The following is a 20,296-nucleotide window of genomic DNA, read 5'->3' on the forward strand; positions in this document are numbered from 1 at the left end:
AGTCCAGTCATTCTTTTTTAAAAGAAATGGCAAAATGGTGATAACATAAAAGTCACCCTGTTTTTACAAGGATTGCTGACGAGTGTTTATTTAAGGTAACAGATGAAAATGCAATACTTTGTCCCTAATTAGAGAAAAATTAGAAAAGATGTTTATAATTAGATTTGTTTTACCATACGTCATTTGGAGTAGGGGAGATGGCACTGTGTTACGGTTCTTCATACATTTTAGTTCAAAACTTAGTTTGTTCATTTACAAAATAAACAAATTGAGATTATTTTTGTGAGGGGATTAATTAGATTTCTAATTCATTTCTAAATGTATTATATAGTTTTAGATATAGTTTTAGCTGCATCATCTTAATCTGGTTTTCTCAAAGCTGTTTTCCTTTGGTTGTAAGAACCTTCATCCAGATACATTTTGTAATGAAGGCCATATAGCTTACCTAGTAGAGTGGCTGCCTCTCATGCTGGAGGCCCGGGTTCGAGTCCTGAGCATTGTGTGAATGTGGAAATAACGAACAGAAACAGATACGTTTTGTAACAAAAACACATATATAAATGTATGTGCACACATGGCCGTGTGTGTGTGTGTGTGTTTGTGTATAATTTAGAGGAATTGTCAAAACTGTCTTACTTTAACTTGCTTACATCCTGAAGGCTAATAGCAAATCCTTTTATTTTCTGTTATAAATCTTTTAAGTAACGTCAGTATACTTGTATCTTGACGTCAATGGAATTAATATTTTTTAGAATGCCAGTTTAAGAGTGGTTAGCTTTTTCTGCATTGGCCTTTGAAATACACTTTAAAATAATTAATGTCACTTGGTTAGGTATGAATCATTGTTCACTAGTAAGCCTTTGGTTCACTGTACTATCTGAAATGGAAATGAACGTCTAGCCATAAGAAGTACCTTAGGGCATATCTTTTTCTCCAGGGTCTGGGATGTCAATGTGTGGTTAACTAAGGGATCTATGAGTGATTTGTGTCAGGAATAACTTTTTTGTTGTTTAGAAGACACTATTTTCTAGGTGCCAAATAATGTTTTCCTAATTCCTGAGGCACTATCTACTTGACCTTAGTTTTTAAGGGTTCAAAACTAGAACCAGTCTTTTTTTAAAAAAAATATTGGTACATTGTGATTATACATCACAGTGGGATTCCCTCTGATGTGTTCGTACACGTACATAGCATAATTTGATCAATTTCATTCCTTAGTACCTTCCCCTTCCTCTGTCCCTTCCCCATCCCCTTCCTTAGCACCACTGGTCTCCCTACTTAGAACTATAATCTTTTTGAATTTTCATAATTGAATGTAGAAAGAAAGGAGCATCATTCATATATGCACACAAATAATTTGGAAAGTTCAAATAAATTTTGGTTGTCTGGTCTGGGTCGAACTGATCAAGAAAGGGGGACAGTTGGTGAGTTTTATGATTGAAGCCTTGGTGAGTCCTCTCTGTGCTAGCAGGTGGGGTGATTGACAATTGCTGCAAGTTTTCCTGCATGAGCGGCGTGGAGAAAAAGAAGTTTGCAAACACTGGTACGGGGAGAAAATAGTAGGCAAAGGCAGAAAGAGAAATCATAAGCGACTGATAATTCAAGGGCCTACAGTGACTTGAATCTCACCTCTCCCATGTCTCTGTTTTCAGATTGCCTGTTTGGTACCTGTGGATCAGTTTCAGCTTTATCAGAGGTTAAAATTTGAACGAGGTATGCATTCTTCTCCTTATCTTGGTGGGGAATGTGGTTTTCCATTGTGTCTTACACCCTTCAACTTGGAGGATTAAGGCAGCCCAGGGCTGTGACGAAGCAGCCAGGGGGCTCCTCAAGGGGAAAACTATAATTGCAACATAAAATTTCAACTCTCAGCCACAGTTGGGGGAAGACAAATGCAGATTAGCAGAAAACAGAATTTTCCCTATGTTGCTTGCTTTCTATTTTCAAGCTGGCTTATATGAGAAAGGTTGCAAAAGTTAAATGATTTCACAACAATGGTAATAAAAATGAAGCAACTCTCAAGATGGATTGTTCCACCTGTTTCCCACTCTCAAAGATCACTTCAGAGCATTAATCAGCTCAAACCTTTTTTTTTTTTTTTTTTTTTTTGGTACCAGGGATTGAACCCAGGGGCGCTTAACCACTGAGCCACATCCACAGCTCATTTTTATATTTTATTTTGAGACAGGGTCTCATTAAGTTGCTTAGGGCCTCACTAAGTTCCTTAGGCTGGTCTTGAACTTGTGATCCTCCCGCCTCAGCCTCCTGAGCCGCTGGGATTACAGGTGTGCACCACCATGCCCCGCCAGCCCAAATATTTTTGTTGCCCCTTCTGATATTCATTGTTTGTTCTTCGGGTACTACTTTTGTGATCATAGCGATGGCTAAGAAGTTTAGTAGTGTCACCCTAATGCAATTTATGATGTTAGACTAATTTGCTTTCAGATATTTGGGCCTGGGGTAATTTATACAGCTTTTTACTTACAGTGCCTTATTTTATCTACAGGAATTCTATTTTTGCTCCTTTTGGCCTCTGATAGGTCTTTTGTAGGAACCCATTCCCTTTGCTACTCCTTAAAATAGTCTTGAACGAAGAGGTCTATTTTTTAGTATCTGAGAATTCAGAGGAAAATTGTCTCTCTCAGCACTCACAGGACGGGTATAGTTTCACTGAGTATATATATATATATATATATAAATCTGTAACCTAGTATGAACATTAAGTTTTCTGATCGCTAACTTTTTAATCAGTATTAATAAAATCTGGAGATGAGGGGCTGGGGAGATAGCTCAGTTGGTAGAGTGCTTGCCTTGTAAGCACAAGGCCCTGAGTTCGATCCCCAGCACCCAAAAAAGAAAAAAGAAATAAAATAAAATAAAATCTGGAGATGAGAGTAGGGGGAAAATATACACGTATCTATCATGTGCAATAAACTTGGTCAACACAATTACCTTTATCTCATTTAATTTTTGTAACTCTGCTGGCAGATAATTCCCTTTATGCTCTTATTAGTGCATTGTAGTTATATGTAATAGTTGGATTAATTTGGACGGAACCATACGTGCATGGAATTTACTCCATCAGTCCCTGGGGCTGCCCCTTTCCCTCCCCTCCTCCCTCTTCCTTTTTCCCTTTCCTCTATTCTGCTGGTCTTCCTTCAACTCTGTTATTTATTTATTTATTTATAATTGGTGCTTATAGATACACATAAAGGTGGAATTCACAATGGTAGATTTATGCCTGGCAGATAATTCTTGCAGGAGAAGGAGAAAGAAAACCAGGCAGAGTATGAAGAGGGCTATTGAAGGGATACTTGCAGGGGATTCCGGGAAGATGGCATTCGCTGCCTTGGACCGAGATCCAGCTTGGTCTTAGGGACTGAGAACACTGGGTTATTTATTTATTTTTAGCAAGCTAATAACAGATTTATCTCTTGCTGGTGGATCACTTAACTCATACAGCTGATATATTAAAGCTGAATCTACCAAAAAAAATATATATATATCTTGAACTAGCTTGTTTGAATTTCAGCCAACATGGCAGGTGCATTCTTACTCTAAAGATTCGGTGGGAAGCCAGGAATTAGAAAGCTGAAATCAGAACAAGGAGAGTCAGATGAATTTAGGGTTAAGAGACAAAGACGTCTGCTACATCGGTCTGTGTGGGTTCTGAGCTCACTGGAGCAGTTACCGCCGGGTGCAATTTGTACTGCTCTTGCCAATCCACCCACGCGGACTGACCAGACTGAGCATCGCCACCCCAGATTCCTACTTGTTGGACGTGGTGGTTGAGGATGGGAAGGGCCAGGCACGTGCCCTGCGTTCTCCCACCGTGCTTGACCTCCGCCATGCTTGCTCTGTGGGTGACTGCGTGGGCAGCCCCTGCCTCGGTGTGAGGGCTCCTACCTGCAGAAGGCCTGGGGTCGGGCTGGATCCTCCTGCTGCTCCTTTCTGGTGAGACACGGCTCAGCAGCCTCTCAGTTCCCTGTGACCTGGTGCAGTTTGTTTATAGCCCTTGCTCTTCTCTCCCACAACCACCAGCTCCTCTCCAGCCACCCCGCTGCCCCAGCTGTCCACAGCAGGCCTTAGTCCTGGTCGTTTACATGTGAGGGGACACGTTTATCAGCTCAGATGCCTTTTTTTGTCGTTAGATAAATTCTAGCAATACCTGGAATTGAAACTTTCTGTGGTTTGTTCTCACTGAAGAATGTAAAGTTTTGTTTGATTTAAAAATACTGGCGAAAAGCCTGGTACAATTGCAGGCTTTTCTGCTTATTAGCTTCGTGACCATGGGCAAGGTACTTAAAATGACTCCAGTACCTCAGTTTCTTCATCTGTAAAATGGGGATAATAACCATCCCCATACCATAGGGTTGGGATAAGGATTGAATGAGTCAATACCTATAGAACACTTTCTATGAGAGCTTCCAGTGTCTCAGTGTTCGAAATAGCAATAGATGTTGATAATCAAAATCCTAATAACTTAAAAGGTAGCACCTTCCCATCAGAGTGTCTTCAGTGTTCTTCCTTCTCCTTTCCCCAGATGAGATAATCATAACATTCTTTAAGAAATGTCCTCATCTTAAACGCACGTGATTGTCTTGTGGTCACTGGGATTAGGACACTTTTGGTTAATGGGGCACTTCCCCCATCAAATCCAAGTAGGAATAGCCTTGCCATGGATGAGGGGCACATGGAAACCCATGGGCAGGATCCACACTCTTCTGCCAGATGCTCTGCTTTGTGAGTTCCTTGTAGGGCTCCGTCCTACCTGTGACTGGCTTATGTGAAGGGACAGGATTTTCTCTGGTTACAGTCCTGTTGGGCAGTCGTTTTCAGAAGGCATTGCACATATCTACGTTCATCCATTACAAATTGATAAAACAGTTTCATTTATACATGGACTTTATCTTTTCTAACAATTTCTAGGCAGGTATCCCACTATATGTCTCAGGCATTCACAATTGATTATTTTATCAATGAAGAAACTGAAAATTTGGTTGTGATCTATTCTACCATATCAACTGTGTCTAAACTTCTCATCTATAAATAAAAACCTTTTAATTCTGTGCTTTTTATTGCACTAAAATATATACCATAATAGTTGTCTTGTTAACCACTTGAAGCATACATCCAGTGACACTAAGTAAATTCCTACAGGCGTGCAGCTCTCTGCACAGTCTTCTAAAACCCTTTCATCAGCCCAAACCGAAACTCTGTAGCCATCAATAATTGCTCTCAGCCCTCATAACCACTGTCACTTTCTGCCACTATGAGTTTGCCCACTGTAGAAATTTCATGTAAATGATATCTTACTTGTCCATTTGCATTTGTCTTTTATTTTACTTAGTATAATTCAAGATCATCTATGTTGTAGTTTGTATCCACATTTCATTCCTTTCAGTGAATGAGTTAATATTCCATTGCATGCTTATGTGAAGGGACAGGATTTTCTCTGGTTACAGTCCTGTTGGGCAGTGGTTTTCAGAAGGCATTGCACATATCTACATTTTGTTTATCTGCTCATTCATTGATGGACATTGGAGTTACTTTCACCTTTGGCTGTTGTGAATCACACTATTATGAACATTGGTGGACAAGTATCTGTTCCAGTTCTTACTTTCAAATCTTTTGGATATTACCTAGAAGTGAAAATCTTGAGTTGTATGGTAATTCTGTTTAGTTTTTGAGGAACTACCAAACTGTAAAGCCCTATAAATATAAGTTTAATTAGACATTGTACTATTTTAAAGTATTAAAGTATATCAAATTTGGTTCAACCCTCCATTTCATATAAAAGGAAATTGAGACCCAGAGACATTGTGCTCTTAGATGATTTTGGAAGTCATTTTGTAATCATGTAATAATTCATTATCATCCATTACAAATAAATACTATTGGAAAATAGAAATTCCAAGTAAGAATAAGTTTGACATAGTGAAGTTCTACATAATGAAATTCACTTGATGGGATAATCTTTATCTAAATTGTATACTAAACTTCTACCTAATAGACTTCCTGTCAATCTCCAACTCAAAACCTTTATCATTGGGTAACTTTATAGTCTATTTCATGAAAATATCTTATATGGAATTGTTACAAAGGGGATCTTGGGGTGCATTAAACATACAGTAATAATACTGATGGTTAAGTGACTGATTGAAAGTAAATCTCATTGGCTGGGTTGTGAGACAGAATTGTTGAAATTGTTGCTCTGGAAAAATGTAAAATCAGATTAAATGAAGCCCTGTTTCTTACTTATGAGAATTATTCTTAGCTTTGTCCAATTCCTGTTGCCTACCAAGTTCTTTTCTCGTTTATGGTTTGTTGTCCCATGTGTATATTGTCCTCTGCTGTTACGTGTTTGATTAACTTGCCTTTTATGTCTTTGTCTTTATGTAAGTCTCCATGGAGAAAAAGCATATTGAAGAGGATCAGGAAAAATTCCACCACAGCTTACATAAAATAGAGAAGCACCCTTTGACGTTAGTTGGTTGTTCTATTCATTTTCCATTCAACAGAACTTTTTCCATTGGCTACCATTCCCTCTCTGTGTCAGTCTTTCAGTATTAACCCAGTGAAGAGAATGGTAATTTTCACATGTGTGGATCATCACTATTTTCTTTGTTTCTTCAAGTACATGCCTATTGATGAATGCTAGAATTTTTCTTTTCTCTTGTTTACAGAATGTGCTTTTTCATAGTCTCACCCACTGCCCCTCGCCCCGAAAAATTGTGCAAAGATTATATATCTCTAAGCTGAACATGGTGGCAAATACATGTAATCCCAGCTACCTGGGAGACTGAGGCAGGAGGATCATGAGTCTGAGGCTGTTCTGGGCAACTTGGTGAAACCCTTTCTCAAAATAAAATTTTAAAAGGCCTGGGTGTGTCACTCAGCGATAGAGTACTTGTCTATCATGCACAGACATTGGTTTCAATCTCCAGTACCATTAAAAAAAAGAAAGAAAGAAAATTATCCATATCTAGTTCATAAGCACTCTTCTTATTTTGGGGATCCCTGTTTGGCTGTATGTACCTACCAGTTGCTTTAGCTACTCAGTAAGTCAATGTGTCTGTTCTTGGATATTTGTTGTATTACCACAGAGTGGGTGGTAGCACTGTAAACAGAATGGAGTGCCATATTGTTCTCCATGCAGAAATGAAGCAAAATAGGAATGTGTTTTCAGGTTGTTGTTCATTAGTCCCACCGTACACACCCATGCATTCAATTCGTGCTGATGTATGTACTCTGTCCTGTGCCAGGTGCAGTTCCAGATGCTTCTGCAAGCTATGGGTCCATCTTTTTTAAAGGCCCTCTTGTTCCATATATTCTTTGTAAGCCTTCATTTTGAGTTTTCCTATTTATGATGGTGCTCTTCAAGTTCCATCCATTCTCTTGGATTTGTCCTGGGTGAAATCTCCCCCCACACCATTTTTTGTATCTGATTATTAGGGTTTTATCTCATCAGAACTCCCTAGGCCATTGTTTGGTTTCTTTGAGTGGTTTTTTTTTTTTTTTTCCCTCTTTTTAAGACTATGTGATACTTAATGATTTTATCACCTGCCAGTTTTATTTCCAGCTCTTGTTGGTCATCTTCCTTTTCATAGTCTATAATCTCAAGCCCATTCCCATCAGCTGTGTGTGTGTGTATTGATCCCACACTTCTGGTCTTTTGTGGTAAACGTATGACTGCATCCGGAGTTTCCTTCCTATACTGTTCTGTGCTTTTGGATGACAACACTTTCTCCTCAGCTTCCTGTGTCCTCTACTTTGCCAGCCAGTTCTTTCTTGTTGATCAGTTTTAAAATCTAAAACAGCGCCCTCTCAATATTTCAGCTTCCTTCTGAAAGAGAAGGCATTCTGGTGACAGACTTAGACTTACCAGTAGGTAGGGGGCGGTTTTTAAAAGATGATCTGAATGAGAGGCATGTGTTAGGAGTTTGCTCCTCCCTGTGTGGATTTCCATCTCCTCATCTTTAAAGTTGGGGATGATAATGGAATTGTTATCCTAGGGTTGTTGAAGACAGTTAATTAGTCTGTCACAGGATGCAACAAATTATTACTGCCATTATTTGTTATTATTTTTATTGTTTGTTTCAATCAGTTTTTTGTTGCTGTGACCAAAACACCAGGCAAGAACAATTTAGAGAAGGACAAGTTTATTTGGGGATCCTGGTTTCAGAGGTTTAGTCCATGGTCAGCCAACTCCATTGCTGTGGGCCTGAGGTGAAGCAGAACATTGTGGAGGAAGTGTGTGACAGAGGAAAGCTGTCAGCTCATGGCAACAGAGAGAAACAGAGAGAAAGGAAACAGAGAGAGAGAGAGAGAGAGAGAGAGAGAGAGAGCGCTAGTGCGCATGAGAGTGCGTGAGGAGGCAGGGACAAAATATAATCCTGAGGGCGTGTCTCCACTGACCTACTTCCTGCAGCCATGTCTCCCCCGACTACAGTTACCACCCAGTAATCCATTAAAATTATTAACCCATCAGATGGATTAATCCACTGATTAAGCCACAGCTGTCATAATATAATCATTTAACCTCTGAACATTGCTCTGTTGTCTAGCATGAGCTTTTCTGGGGACACACCTCATATCCAAACCATAACTTTATTCATGACTATTACCACCAAATATTTTTTCCAGTTCTTCAAACTGGACTAAGAAAGTGTCTTCTGAATCCAGGTTATACCTTGGACTGAGTATATAGCACAATAATGTCACTACCTCTTTTATCTTTTTCAGCATATTTTTATCCTCAGTGCCCTGAGTTCTAGAGATGTGTGGAAACTTGACAATGAGTGCCAACTTCATCAATCGCCTCTCTCGTCAATTTCCTTTAATGCAGGTCAGCCTTACTCTAAGCACAGATCCCACCTTCTCTAACCACTTGCAAAGGGTGTCATGACTTACTGAGACAGGGCATCTAACACGGCTACTTTAAGAGAAAAGGTTCCTATAGTGATAGTAGAAGTTAAAACTTATTTAATAAAAGGGTTTTTTTTTTTTTTTTTTTTTTTTGCATGGATAGTGGTATTCTAGGAGTTAAAAAAAATCCGATCACATGCTTACTCGGGAAACCTGTTATACAAATGTCCAACTCTGTGGGTCTAACTACAACAGTGTTAGACTAGATCACCTCAAAGGTTGTTTCCAAGTTTGACAATCTGTGGTTCTCTTCAAATGTCTTGAGAGCAGCTATCTTGAGACCTCTGATGCTGGTCACTGCTGTTTGAGTATATTTACTATAGCAGATGTTAATGCTGATCAGTTTAGTTTAATTGCATTTTAACTATCTGCAGAAGACCTTTGTTCTTTGAGATAACAGAAAGCAAATTAACTTTGGCATAATTAAAAATGCAGTGGGTCATAAACGTTAAAGCAGTTTGATTGATTTCAACTGATAATTAAATTAGCTTGGGTGCATGATGTTTTTTCCACAATACTAAAAATTCATGCGATGTCTTTTTTTGGCAAGACTCAATAGTGGAGGATGGCAGGAAAACCTCTTTTGTTAATTCAGAGAATAGACAACAGAATAAAAGGCGTACTGTATGTATCAAACGTTATTTGTGCCAAGGGTCTTGGATTCAGTTTTTGAAAATTGAAAACAATCATGTGGGTCAGACATGGTTGCTAGTCCCATGGCAATTTTAGTCTCCCAGAATGTTTCTCTTTTCCGATAATTGTCAGAATACAGAAGTAGAAAACAGTTTTAAATAGCATCTCCAGCCTTTTGCATAATTTACATGAACAAGAACAGTCTTAAGATCAAATAGCCCTGGGCCTTTACCTCAGTAATCAATTCTCCTTTCTATAAGTAAACTGCAGTTCAAGTCTGTGAATTTGTCTGCCTCTGATATAATTGTGTCACAGTTAATCACTCCTGAATCATGGTTCGCATTAAAGTTTCAAGGGTCACTGTTTTGGAGGGCTGCTTTCCGGTTCTCTGGATTCTCACTTTCTGGATTTTTTAACTTCTCCCCGTCTCAGAGTTACACGATGCTGTGATCTCTGCAGATGCAGTAGAAATTAGTTGAATATTTATCAGTTCACTTTCTTTTAACTTTAGGTTAGAAATTAGAAGGAGGAAGTGTCTAAATCTACTATTGGGATCATTTGTGCATTTTGTTTACATAATAATCGTGTTTCCTAGGCAAAGAGCCAGAAGGTAGGATTGAATGGCAGAACAGTAAAGAACTTCTCCCCTGGACTCCTCTCCCTTTCAGATCCCCGTCAGGGCATTGTCAGGAGATGGGAAAAAGCTGCAGTTCTTCCTTGTGTGACAGTGGTTTGACTACCCCCTGGTATCCATCAATTTGTTCCTTTTGGCCTGAGTCCTGGGCAGTCCTGCCGGAAACCAGGGCTGCCAGAACCTGATGTCCCGCTACGCTTTCTCCTTTGCCCCTAGTCCGGCCTCCAGGCCCCGTTTGGCACGTGCTCTGCCACAGGAGATGCAGAAGGCCATCTGTACATGTGCCCGCCACGTCCAGGGATTCAACTAACTGTGGATTGAAAATATTTTCTAAAATATGTGTCACATGTATCACACACAGACTTGTCTTCTTACTGCTATTCCCTAAATGACGCAGTGTAACGACAACTTATGTAGCATTTACTTTGTGTCAGGGGCCCTAAGTCATCTGGAGATGACTTGAAGTGTGTGGGAAGATACTCATAGGCTACACAGAGTACTATGCCACTTTATATAAGGGACCTGATTCCAGTGTTGTTAACCTGCAGAGGTCCTGGAACCAGCGGCCCCGTATGCAGAGGGAAGACTCTATATAAGCAAAAGTGCTCTTAATGACATATTGGAATTAAAATAATTTTTTAAAAGAAAGACAACTCTTTTACTTTCTGCCTACTTTTGCTTCTAGCTGCTCTTGTAGGGGCTGAGCTATAGGGTATTCTGAAGGACAGGCGTCTTGCCACGCCCAGATTCCTTTTCTGTGGAATGTAGCTGTGGAGTATTCTGGGTTCCTATTCCTTTTGGAGAGGCTCTTCTCTAAGAGTGGCTCGTACACATCTCTCTGGGTGATGCTTCTGTTTTCCGGAAGCATCTATGCGCAGGACCAGTGTGGAACCTTGCCGTCCATGCTGCCATCACCTGTTGTTACAGCAGGGAATTGCTCTACCAATACTTTTTCTTGTACTTTTCCTCTGGGGCTTCATCGTTTATTCAGTGAATAGTGTTCCAGACATTTGGCTAAGTCAGTGGTTCTCAGCTAAGGCTGAATTCGTCTTCTGCAGGACATTCAGAGGCATCTGAAGACATTTTTGATTGTTATCTCTGGGGAACGGGATGCTGCTGGCACCTGGTGGATCCAGGTCAGGGATGCTGCCGAACATCTAATACAAGGACAACCTCCGCCACTAAGAATTCTCCTGCCCAAACTGCCAGCAGTGCTGCTGTTAGGAAATCCTGCCCCCGATAAGCTGGAATCAGTGATTGTTAACCCCAAATTTTTGCTCTCAAGAATTTTGGTGTGTGGGGAGCTAGATAATAAATAATATGTACCATTTATGTAAATAAAGAAAGGTCATAGGAAAGAGATGGATGGAGAGGGTATTTTAGGTAGGATTTCTATGGGAACCTCTCTGAAGAGGTGGTCTCTGGGTAGAGACTTGATATGAGGTGTGCAAGCCACAGGAACACCCATGGGAGTTCCTTCTCAGGCAGAGTGCAGAGTAAATACACAGGCTCCGAGGTGGAAACAGGCACAGCTCCTCCATAGGAAGTTGCAAGGAGGCCTTTGTGCTAGAGCTAAGTGAGCAGAGGGGTTTCTCTGACTGTTGTAGGAGAATAGATGGTAGAGGAACGTGAGCAGCAAACAGATCTCTTGGGAGGCTCATGGAGAGGTCTGATCCACAATGGCTGTGGAGTGCGTGTTAGGGAGGCTCATGGAGAGGTCTGATCCACGATGGCTGTGGAGTGCGTGTTCGGGAGGCTCATGGAGAGGTCTGATCCATGATGGCTGTGGAGTGTGTGTTAGGGAGGCTCATGGGGAGGTCTGATCCACGATGGCTGTGGAGTGTGTGTTAGGGAGGCTCATGGAGAGGTCTGATCCATGATGGCTCTGGAGTGTGTGTTAGGGAGGCTCATGGAGAGGTCTGATCCACGATGGCTGTGGAGTGGTATTCGGGAGGCTCATGGAGAGGTCTGATCCATGATGACTCTGGAGTGCGTGTTAGGGAGGCTCATGGAGAGGTCTGATCCACGATGGCTGTGGAGTGTGTATTAGGGAGGCTCATGGAGAGGTCTGATCCACGATGGCTGTGGAGTGCGTGTTCGGGAGGCTCATGGAGAGGTCTGATCCACGATGGCTGTGGAGTGTGTGTTAGGGAGGCTCATGGAGAGGTCTGATCCACGATGGCTCTGGAGTGTGTGTTAGGGAGGCTCATGGAGAGGTCTGATCCATGATGACTCTGGAGTGCGTGTTCGGGAGGCTCATGGAGAGGTCTGATCCATGATGGCTGTGGAGTGTGTGTTAGGGAGGCTCATGGAGAGGTCTGATCCACGATGGCTGTGGAGTGCGTGTTCGGGAGGCTCATGGAGAGGTCTGATCCACGATGGCTGTGGAGTGCGTGTTAGGGAGGCTCATGGAGAGGTCTGATCCACGATGGCTGTGGAGTGGTGTTCGGGAGGCTCATGGAGAGGTCTGATCCACGATGGCTGTGGAGTGTGTGTTAGGGAGGCTCATGGAGAGGTCTGATCCACGATGGCTGTGGAGTGCGTGTTCGGGAGGCTCATGGAGAGGTCTGATCCACGATGGCTGTGGAGTGTGTGTTAGGGAGGCTCATGGAGAGGTCTGATCCATGATGGCTCTGGAGTGTGTGTTAGGGAGGCTCATGGAGAGGTCTGATCCACGATGACTGTGGAGTGTGTATTAGGGAGGCTCATGGAGAGGTCTGATCCACGATGGCTGTGGAGTGGTGTTCGGGAGGCTCATGGAGAGGTCTGATCCACGATGGCTGTGGAGTGTGTGTTAGGGAGGCTCATGGAGAGGTCTGATCCATGATGGCTCTGGAGTGTGTGTTCGGGAGGCTCATGGAGAGGTCTGATCCATGATGGCTGTGGAGTGTGTGTTAGGGAGGCTCATGGAGAGGTCTGATCCACGATGGCTGTGGAGTGTGTGTTAGGGAGGCTCATGGAGAGGTCTGATCCATGATGGCTCTGGAGTGTGTGTTAGGGAGGCTCATGGAGAGGTCTGATCCACGATGGCTGTGGAGTGTGTGTTAGGGAGGCTCATGGAGAGGTCTGATCCACGATGGCTGTGGAGTGCGTGTTAGGGAGGCTCATGGAGAGGTCTGATCCACGATGGCTGTGGAGTGCGTGTTCGGGAGGCTCATGGAGAGGTCTGATCCACGATGGCTGTGGAGTGGTGTTCGGGAGGCTCATGGAGAGGTCTGATCCATGATGACTCTGGAGTGTGTGTTACAAGAGGAAGCGCTGAAAGCTGCCCCCTTTGGAGTAGATTTCGAAGGTAGAACTGTCAGGCTTTCCCTGGTAATTTGAGAGTGGAGCGGGAGTGGAGAGGCCGGGACCAGAAGTACATATTTTGGAGTCAGGTTGATATCCATGACATGGAGCTCCAGGAGGAACACAGTGTGAATAACGAAGTGGTGTCAGGGCTGAGCCCTGGGGCAAGAGAGGTTTTTAAGGTGGTAGGTGGGGCAGAAGAGGAGAATCCAGCAGAAGAAGCTGACAAAGGACGGCCAGAAGACAGGTGACAGAAGCATTGAAGGAGGACTGAGTGTTGGCTGAGTCAGATGCTGCTGCAAGCTCAGGAGAGAGGAGGAGCGGGAGTCAGGAACAGGTAGTAGAGTTCAGTGCCCTGGTGGGTAGGGCTGGGGGAAGAACCTGCTTGGAGAGGGTTCAACATGTTATGAGACGAGAATGGAGTTAGTGGATAAGTCTTAAAAAACTCCTCGAAGGGGTGTTTTGTCGTCGTCTTTTAAAGAATCCGCCATCCAGCAGAGGGTTGACACAGGAGGGAAGAAAGGGGCAGAAGCCAAATCCTTGAGCTGCCAGTGGGTGGAGCCCAGTGCAGGAGGCAGGGCTTGGGTTTGCGCAGAGCAGACTCAGTTCTCCTGTCTCAGGACGCAAGGGGAAAGAAGGCGACTGGGGCAGGGGCGAGTGATCGGGAGCGTGGGTTCTCTTTAATTGAGGAGAATAAGAAGGGAGCTCAGCAGCTGAAAGGAGAAGAGAACAGGGGTACTGGAGGTTCAGAGTAAGAGGAGGAGCTTTATGTAACAGGAAAGTAGAGTAAATCCGGGAATAGTGAACACGAGCTTCCCACAACGCCTCCCAAGCTGCACAGGTTCAGAAACCACTTAACTGGCGCTCACAGAGCCCAGCTCTCTGCCCGTGACTGTGCGTTCTCAAGGTAGCTGTAACCCAGAAAAAGAAATCGATGTTCCTCGTGGTCCTCTCCATCTGCCGGTTCTGCATCTGCAGATTCAGCCAGCCCCAGACTGAAAAACTACCTATGAAAAACTGTGTCTGTACTAAACGCGTGCAGACCTTTTCTTCTTTTCATCATTCCCTAGACCATACAGGACAGCAGTTACTTAGGTGGCATTTCATAGGATCAGGCGTGGTAAGCCACCTGAGATGAGTTAAAGCACATGGGAGGCGAGCCGGGTGCTGGCAAGCACTGTGCCAGTTCATAAAAGGGACTTGAACATCTGCGGACTTGGGTATCTGGCGGGGGAAGGGTGTTCCAGGAGCCGACCCAGGATCCTGAGGTGGTACTATACCTGGAAAGCCAGCACACATGCACACCCCAAGATAGAACCGACAGAACTTACTGATGCAAAATGTGCTTCCTTTTCTAATCTTTCGTTTTTTTAAAAAATTGCTTCTTAACAACTCAGTTGATTTCACAATCCCTTGTTTGAGAAAAGCACCATGAGAAAAAAATACAGATTTGTGGGTCCCCTTTCAAAGAGTTTAAAATCACATTAAAGTTGAAGATTAAGGGGAACAAAAATGGGAAGAATTCCACTAATTCTTGTGAAGACCCTGCTCTGTGCTGGGCACTGTGTTCAGTATGTTATAGACAGTGTCTGTTTAACCTTGACTCTCCTGTTTTATAGGAAGAGACATGTTGGGTTAAAGGACTGCTCTTGGAAGTGGTAAACCCACACTTTCTCTGGGATTAGGACAGCCCCGGCTGAGCTCAGTGAAAACCAAGTTTCCTTCCACTCTGGGTTTTTTTGCTTTTGTAAGACCAGACTGCTTTTTTACATGGGCAAATCTCTACTTTTGCTTTACTTGGATGGAATTTGGATATCTATCAGATCAGTTGCTTATTTGTGGTTCTAATCTATAGGCTTAAATGTGGCTGCTAAAAATGTGCAGTTATAAATAAGCCTCAAAAGCAGTACGGTTGGCTCAGAGTCATCTGGTTGTCACAGATGTGACAATCTCAAAAGATTTCTCTCTGGCAATTCTAATCAAATTAGCAGTTCCCCAATTGAAAGAGTAGAAAGTGTGCATTCCAGCTGAGGGTCTGTGCCATGAATCAAAAGTAGGGGAGGTAGGAGGAAAAACAAATTATGTAAGTGTTCTTTGTGTCCTTAGGCCCAGAGGCACGGTGTGCCTTTTCTTCAAAATGCCCCTTCTACAGTAAGACCTGTGCCTGGCTATTCAGTTGCAAGGAATTAATCTCTTTAGTCCTGTCCCTGTATTCCAGGAAGAGAAATAGACTCACTCACTGCTCTGAGTATCCACTCTTGCTAACTCAGCTCCGTGCTTTAAGGCAGGAATATAAAGCAGAGAGGATTGCCGGGGGATTTGACCAGTTTGTGTTTCCACTCGACTTTTAATGGCTTGTCACGCAGACGATGCTGGCAGGTATGTTCTACACAGCCAGAGCAGTGTTGAAAAACCACAGGACAAACTCAGGCACGTGCTACCGCGGGCTGTGTGGGTGGCCATTCTCCGGGCCATAATCACGCCAGATTCCAGCTAGCACGCTTCTCTTTCATATTTACTCAGAAAGGGGGCTTAGGGCTGGGAGTGTGGCTCAGGGGTAGAGCGCTTGCCTAGCATGAGTGAGGCACTGAGTTCGATCCTCAGTGGCGCATATAAATACATAAAAAATAAAGGTCCATCAACGGCTGAAAAAATATCTTAAAAGAGTGGGCTTCATGGTAGGAGGGGGCCTCTCAGAGTAGTAATTACTTTGAATTCATAGATAACTGGTCACACCCTCAGTGTAGAGATATTGGTCCTCTGCGGTTGACAGGAATGGACAGAGTGCGTCTCATCTCATTGGTGGCGCGAAGGTACTTGAAAGCCTGGTAGGGAGATCCAGAAACCTCTCTGTCTCTGTCTCTCTCTCCTTTTGTACTGGGCATGGAACCCAGGGCTTCACACATGTTAGGCAAGTACTTTACTACTGAGCCACATCCCCAGCCCCTATTTTCTTTTTTTAATTTTTTATTTTGAGGCAGGGTCTTGCTAAGTCGTCCAGACTGGCCTTGTACTGTGAGCCTCCTGTCTTGTGCTTCCAAGAAGCCAGGGTTACAGGAAGTAACCGCTCCCCGTCAGAAGCATTTCCTTTCACCCTACTCTGACTTTATGTGGAAGAAATAGCCCGTACGCCACTGAGTACTTCAGTGGAACTTTGCTCCACAAAGCTCCACAAAGACTCCAGACGAATGTACTAGAAGCAATTAATAATGAATCGGGATATAGAACCAGAAGCAATCTACTCTTTAGATGTGTAGGTACATACTTACCTACACATCTTTAGATGCGGGTTTTACTTTAGGTACATACTCCTATCTATGTACAGGATGAACAGGAAGTAGAAGTGGTTGTCAGCTTAAAAAACTGTCACTGTCCCCACTGTGGCTTCTCTTCCTTCTGGGCTGTGTGTTCTGCTCTTCACTTTCCCTCTCTGTGCTCCATGCTTTTCTGCGCTGGGTCTAGGTTTTATATTGTTGTGTTTACTCTTACTTGGGCCTGTGTTCCATGGTGAACAGTCTTTCTAGGAGGGGAAAAGCCAGCTCTGAGTTGTTATGCATGCCACTTCCTAAGGTGTAAATGCTTCCACTGTGATTGACCTGCTGCCAGTGTGCTGTGCTGTGACCAAAGGTGGGTTGGGAAGAGCTGCAGGTGGCCTTGTGAGCTGCCTGGAGCCTCCTTCAGGACTGCTGCTGTCCTTGCTTAGTGTTTCCTTAAGTCTTGAATCTTAAAGCTGACATGTGGAAAGAGGCTGTTCTCTCCCTTTGTATCTTCCCTGTGCTGGCCACCTGCAGAGTTGCTACCTGGGAGGCAGGCTTGCTTTCTTTCTCTCTCTCTCTCTCTCTCTCTCTCTCTCTCTCCTCTCTCTCTCTCTCCCTCTCTCCCTCTCTCTCTCTTTCCCTCTCTCTCCTTCCTTCCTCCCTCCCTCCCTCCCTTCCTTCCTTCCTTCCTTCCTTCCTTCCTTCCTTCCTTCCTCTTTTTCCTTCCCCTTCCCTCCCCTCATCCCCTCCCCTCCCCTCCCCTCCCCTCTCCTCTCCTCTCCTCTCCTCTCCTCTCCTCTCCTCTCCTCTCCTCTCCTCTCCTCCCCTCTCCTCTCCCCTCCTCCCCTCTCCTCTCCCCTCCCCTCTGCTCTCCTCTCCCCTCCTCTCCCCTCCTCCCCTCTGCTCTCCTCCCCTCTCCTCTCCTCCCCTCTCCTCTCCTCTCCTCCCCTCTCCTCCCCTCTTTTCCCCCTTTTCTTTCCTTTCCTTTCCTTTCCTTTCCACCTCTGCTTCTGTGGTGCTTTAGATCTAACTCCACTCAATCCCTTTGCGCTCCGCACACTCTGTCTGCTTTTTTCAGTGATTAGGAGGGACTAGTTGTACTTTCTGATTTTAAAGTATTCCCCATCTTAAATGGGGAAATTTCACTGTGGATACTTGGATAAAAAACTCTCTGTAAATAACTTAAATGGTCCTGTTTCCACCCCTGAGCTGCTCACAGATACTTGTTCATAATTTCATTTTTGTTGTCTCATGGGATACACTGTCATTTATTTGAATCATTTGATTTGCCTTTTTTCCTTTCTTCTTTTCTGACATTCTGCTTGTTTTGCACATCTCTTTTCCTCTTCATACTCTGAGGTGCCTGAGGAGGGAAGTCTCTGTTTTTCCAATTCATATGTTTTTCCATTTCATTTTAAACAGGTACCTGAAATCAGTCATTTGTTGAATGAACAGTGAAAAGGAGGCATAGCCCCAGTTTTCAGTCTTATAATCACAAGAGGTCATGCCTGGAGAAGACATTTGGAATAATCCAAATTAAAGTGAGAGTTGAGCCTAGTGGTAGCTTGAGTCCTATAAGTAAGTAAAACGTGGGTGAAACCTAGGACTAAGTCCAAGAGCCCATCCATGCCTTGCAGCAAAGGTAGTGAGGCAGAGGGTGATCATGGGAAGGAAAGAGAGGGGAGGAAAGCGTCTTACCCATGAGACACAGTTATAAGAAGACCATCAGATATGACGTGCCTAGAGGGATGTCACTTGGAACTTTAGAGAGCAGTTTATTGCAGTGCTTAGAGTAAAAGCATTCTTTTAGAAACTTAGGAAGGATGCCATGGATAGGAATGAGAAGCCATGAATGTGGATTCCTCAAGCAAAGACTGACGGGAGGTAAAACAGATGTGAGTTATAGAGAGACAGTAGGGTTCCAGATGAGATGGTTATTTTTGTTTTCATTACTATTTGCCCTCATGGATGACACTTCATAAAAGAGGTTTCATGTTGAAGTACTACATGCAAAGGTTTCATGTTTTGCTACACTGATGTCTTTCCAAATTTGAGAGCCCTAATTGAAGTGGGTGGAAGTCTGTGGCCTACAACACATCGTAACACATGTCTCACACCAGGACTATTATTGGGCAGTTTTAGTGTGCTAAATGCATCTGTGGATGAGCACACTTGGAGAGAACTGGAAATAAATTCTACTGCAAGGCAATTCAAGATGATATTATTAGTGCATTATTATAGGCCAGTTGTTTGCACAGAGAATGTCTATGCTTTTAAAATCACCCGAAATTACTGTTTTAAGTCAATAGTAGCAGTCCATTACCATGTCAGCAAATTGGAGCACACAAATAAAATGAAAAACAGCTCTTCCCTACGAACTAAAGAGAGAAAGGCCATCTCCATGAAGAGACTAGAGAATAGCAATTAACAGGATATGGATTCTGTGACCCCAAATTAAGGTAGCACATAATAGTGGTAGGTCCTTCAAGAATAGACTTGAGGCTTGGTAAAGAAGAAAGGGGTTTTTAGTGAAAAGGAAAAGCATAGAATGAGAATTGTGTACATGGAGAAGAGTGGGAAACACAGGGGAGGTTTGCATATGTTTCAGTGTTATGAAAGGTAAACCATTCCCAGGGGACAACTGAATTCCAGAAATATTTGTAAGCTCATTGCTCATATGCCAAATTGAAAATAGTTTTATAAAATCAGTTTTTCTAAAGTATATAAGTAGTGTTAGCATCTTTAATATTTTTTCAAGTTAATAATAGGGTAAATGATTATCTCTTTCCCCTATTTCTGACCTTTATGTAAGGGTAACTTAATATGTTACTTCAACATTCTTCTTAAAAATGTTAAACTATTTCTCTATATACATATTTTATCCATATGGCTCATTTATATTCTTCTGCAATCTGCTTTGTTTTCACGTAGTTTATCGCAAAGGCCTCTCTGTGTTGTCATGTTGATTTACCTTATTTTTTTCACTCTGTGTAGTGCTCAGCTGTATGGATATACATTATTTGTCTGCTTACCCACACAAAAACCTTATAGATCTGGAATAGTGCATTAACTTTTTTAAAGTCTATAAATTTTTATTATGGTGCACACGGTTTTCTACAGAGTGAAGTTTGTGGACATGTGTTTTGTTTCTGTTTACACGCTCACATTTCCATGCCCCTCACGTAGAGGGTGATAAAATCATGGTTGGGAAAGACTTTGGAGGCCATCTTGAACATGGTCCTTTAAACCCCTTGATAAAATAAACGCCACATGGAAGGATCAGTCCTTGTTTGAACCACTATTGCTAGAGGTAGCCTTATTAGTCAAGGTGCTTTTACCTGCGAGGAAAAGAGTGTCAGACCACAAGTGACTGGAACAGCAAGGACTCTCGTTGCCTCACACAGAGGCAGCCCTGAGGTAGCTGTGGAGGCTTTGGTTAATCTAGCTGCTCAACTTCTCTCGATCACTTAGCTTTCCCTCAGAGTTCCCAGTGGTCATGTGGTCCACACAGCTGTGTTCAAAGGCTGGCAGGCAGGACAGGGGATTCCTCCCTGTG

General features: G+C 43.1%; 1 protein-coding gene across 5 annotated transcripts in view; it reads left to right on the forward strand.

The window, feature by feature from the left end:
• The window catches only part of Rnf144b (ring finger protein 144B), a 152,644-nt gene that overhangs the window by 121,458 nt on the left and 10,890 nt on the right, over window positions 1-20,296 (forward strand). For all 5 annotated transcript variants that reach the window (XM_047557597.1, XM_047557595.1, XM_047557593.1 and 2 more), the window contains exon 4: window positions 1,653-1,713. In XM_047557597.1, the coding sequence (XP_047413553.1) occupies window positions 1,653-1,713 (61 nt within the window). The remainder of the gene's footprint in view (window positions 1-1,652; window positions 1,714-20,296) is intronic.

This window comes from Sciurus carolinensis, chromosome 7 (assembly GCF_902686445.1).
Source record: "Sciurus carolinensis chromosome 7, mSciCar1.2, whole genome shotgun sequence".
In the NCBI taxonomy this organism is placed as follows: domain Eukaryota; kingdom Metazoa; phylum Chordata; class Mammalia; order Rodentia; family Sciuridae; genus Sciurus; species Sciurus carolinensis.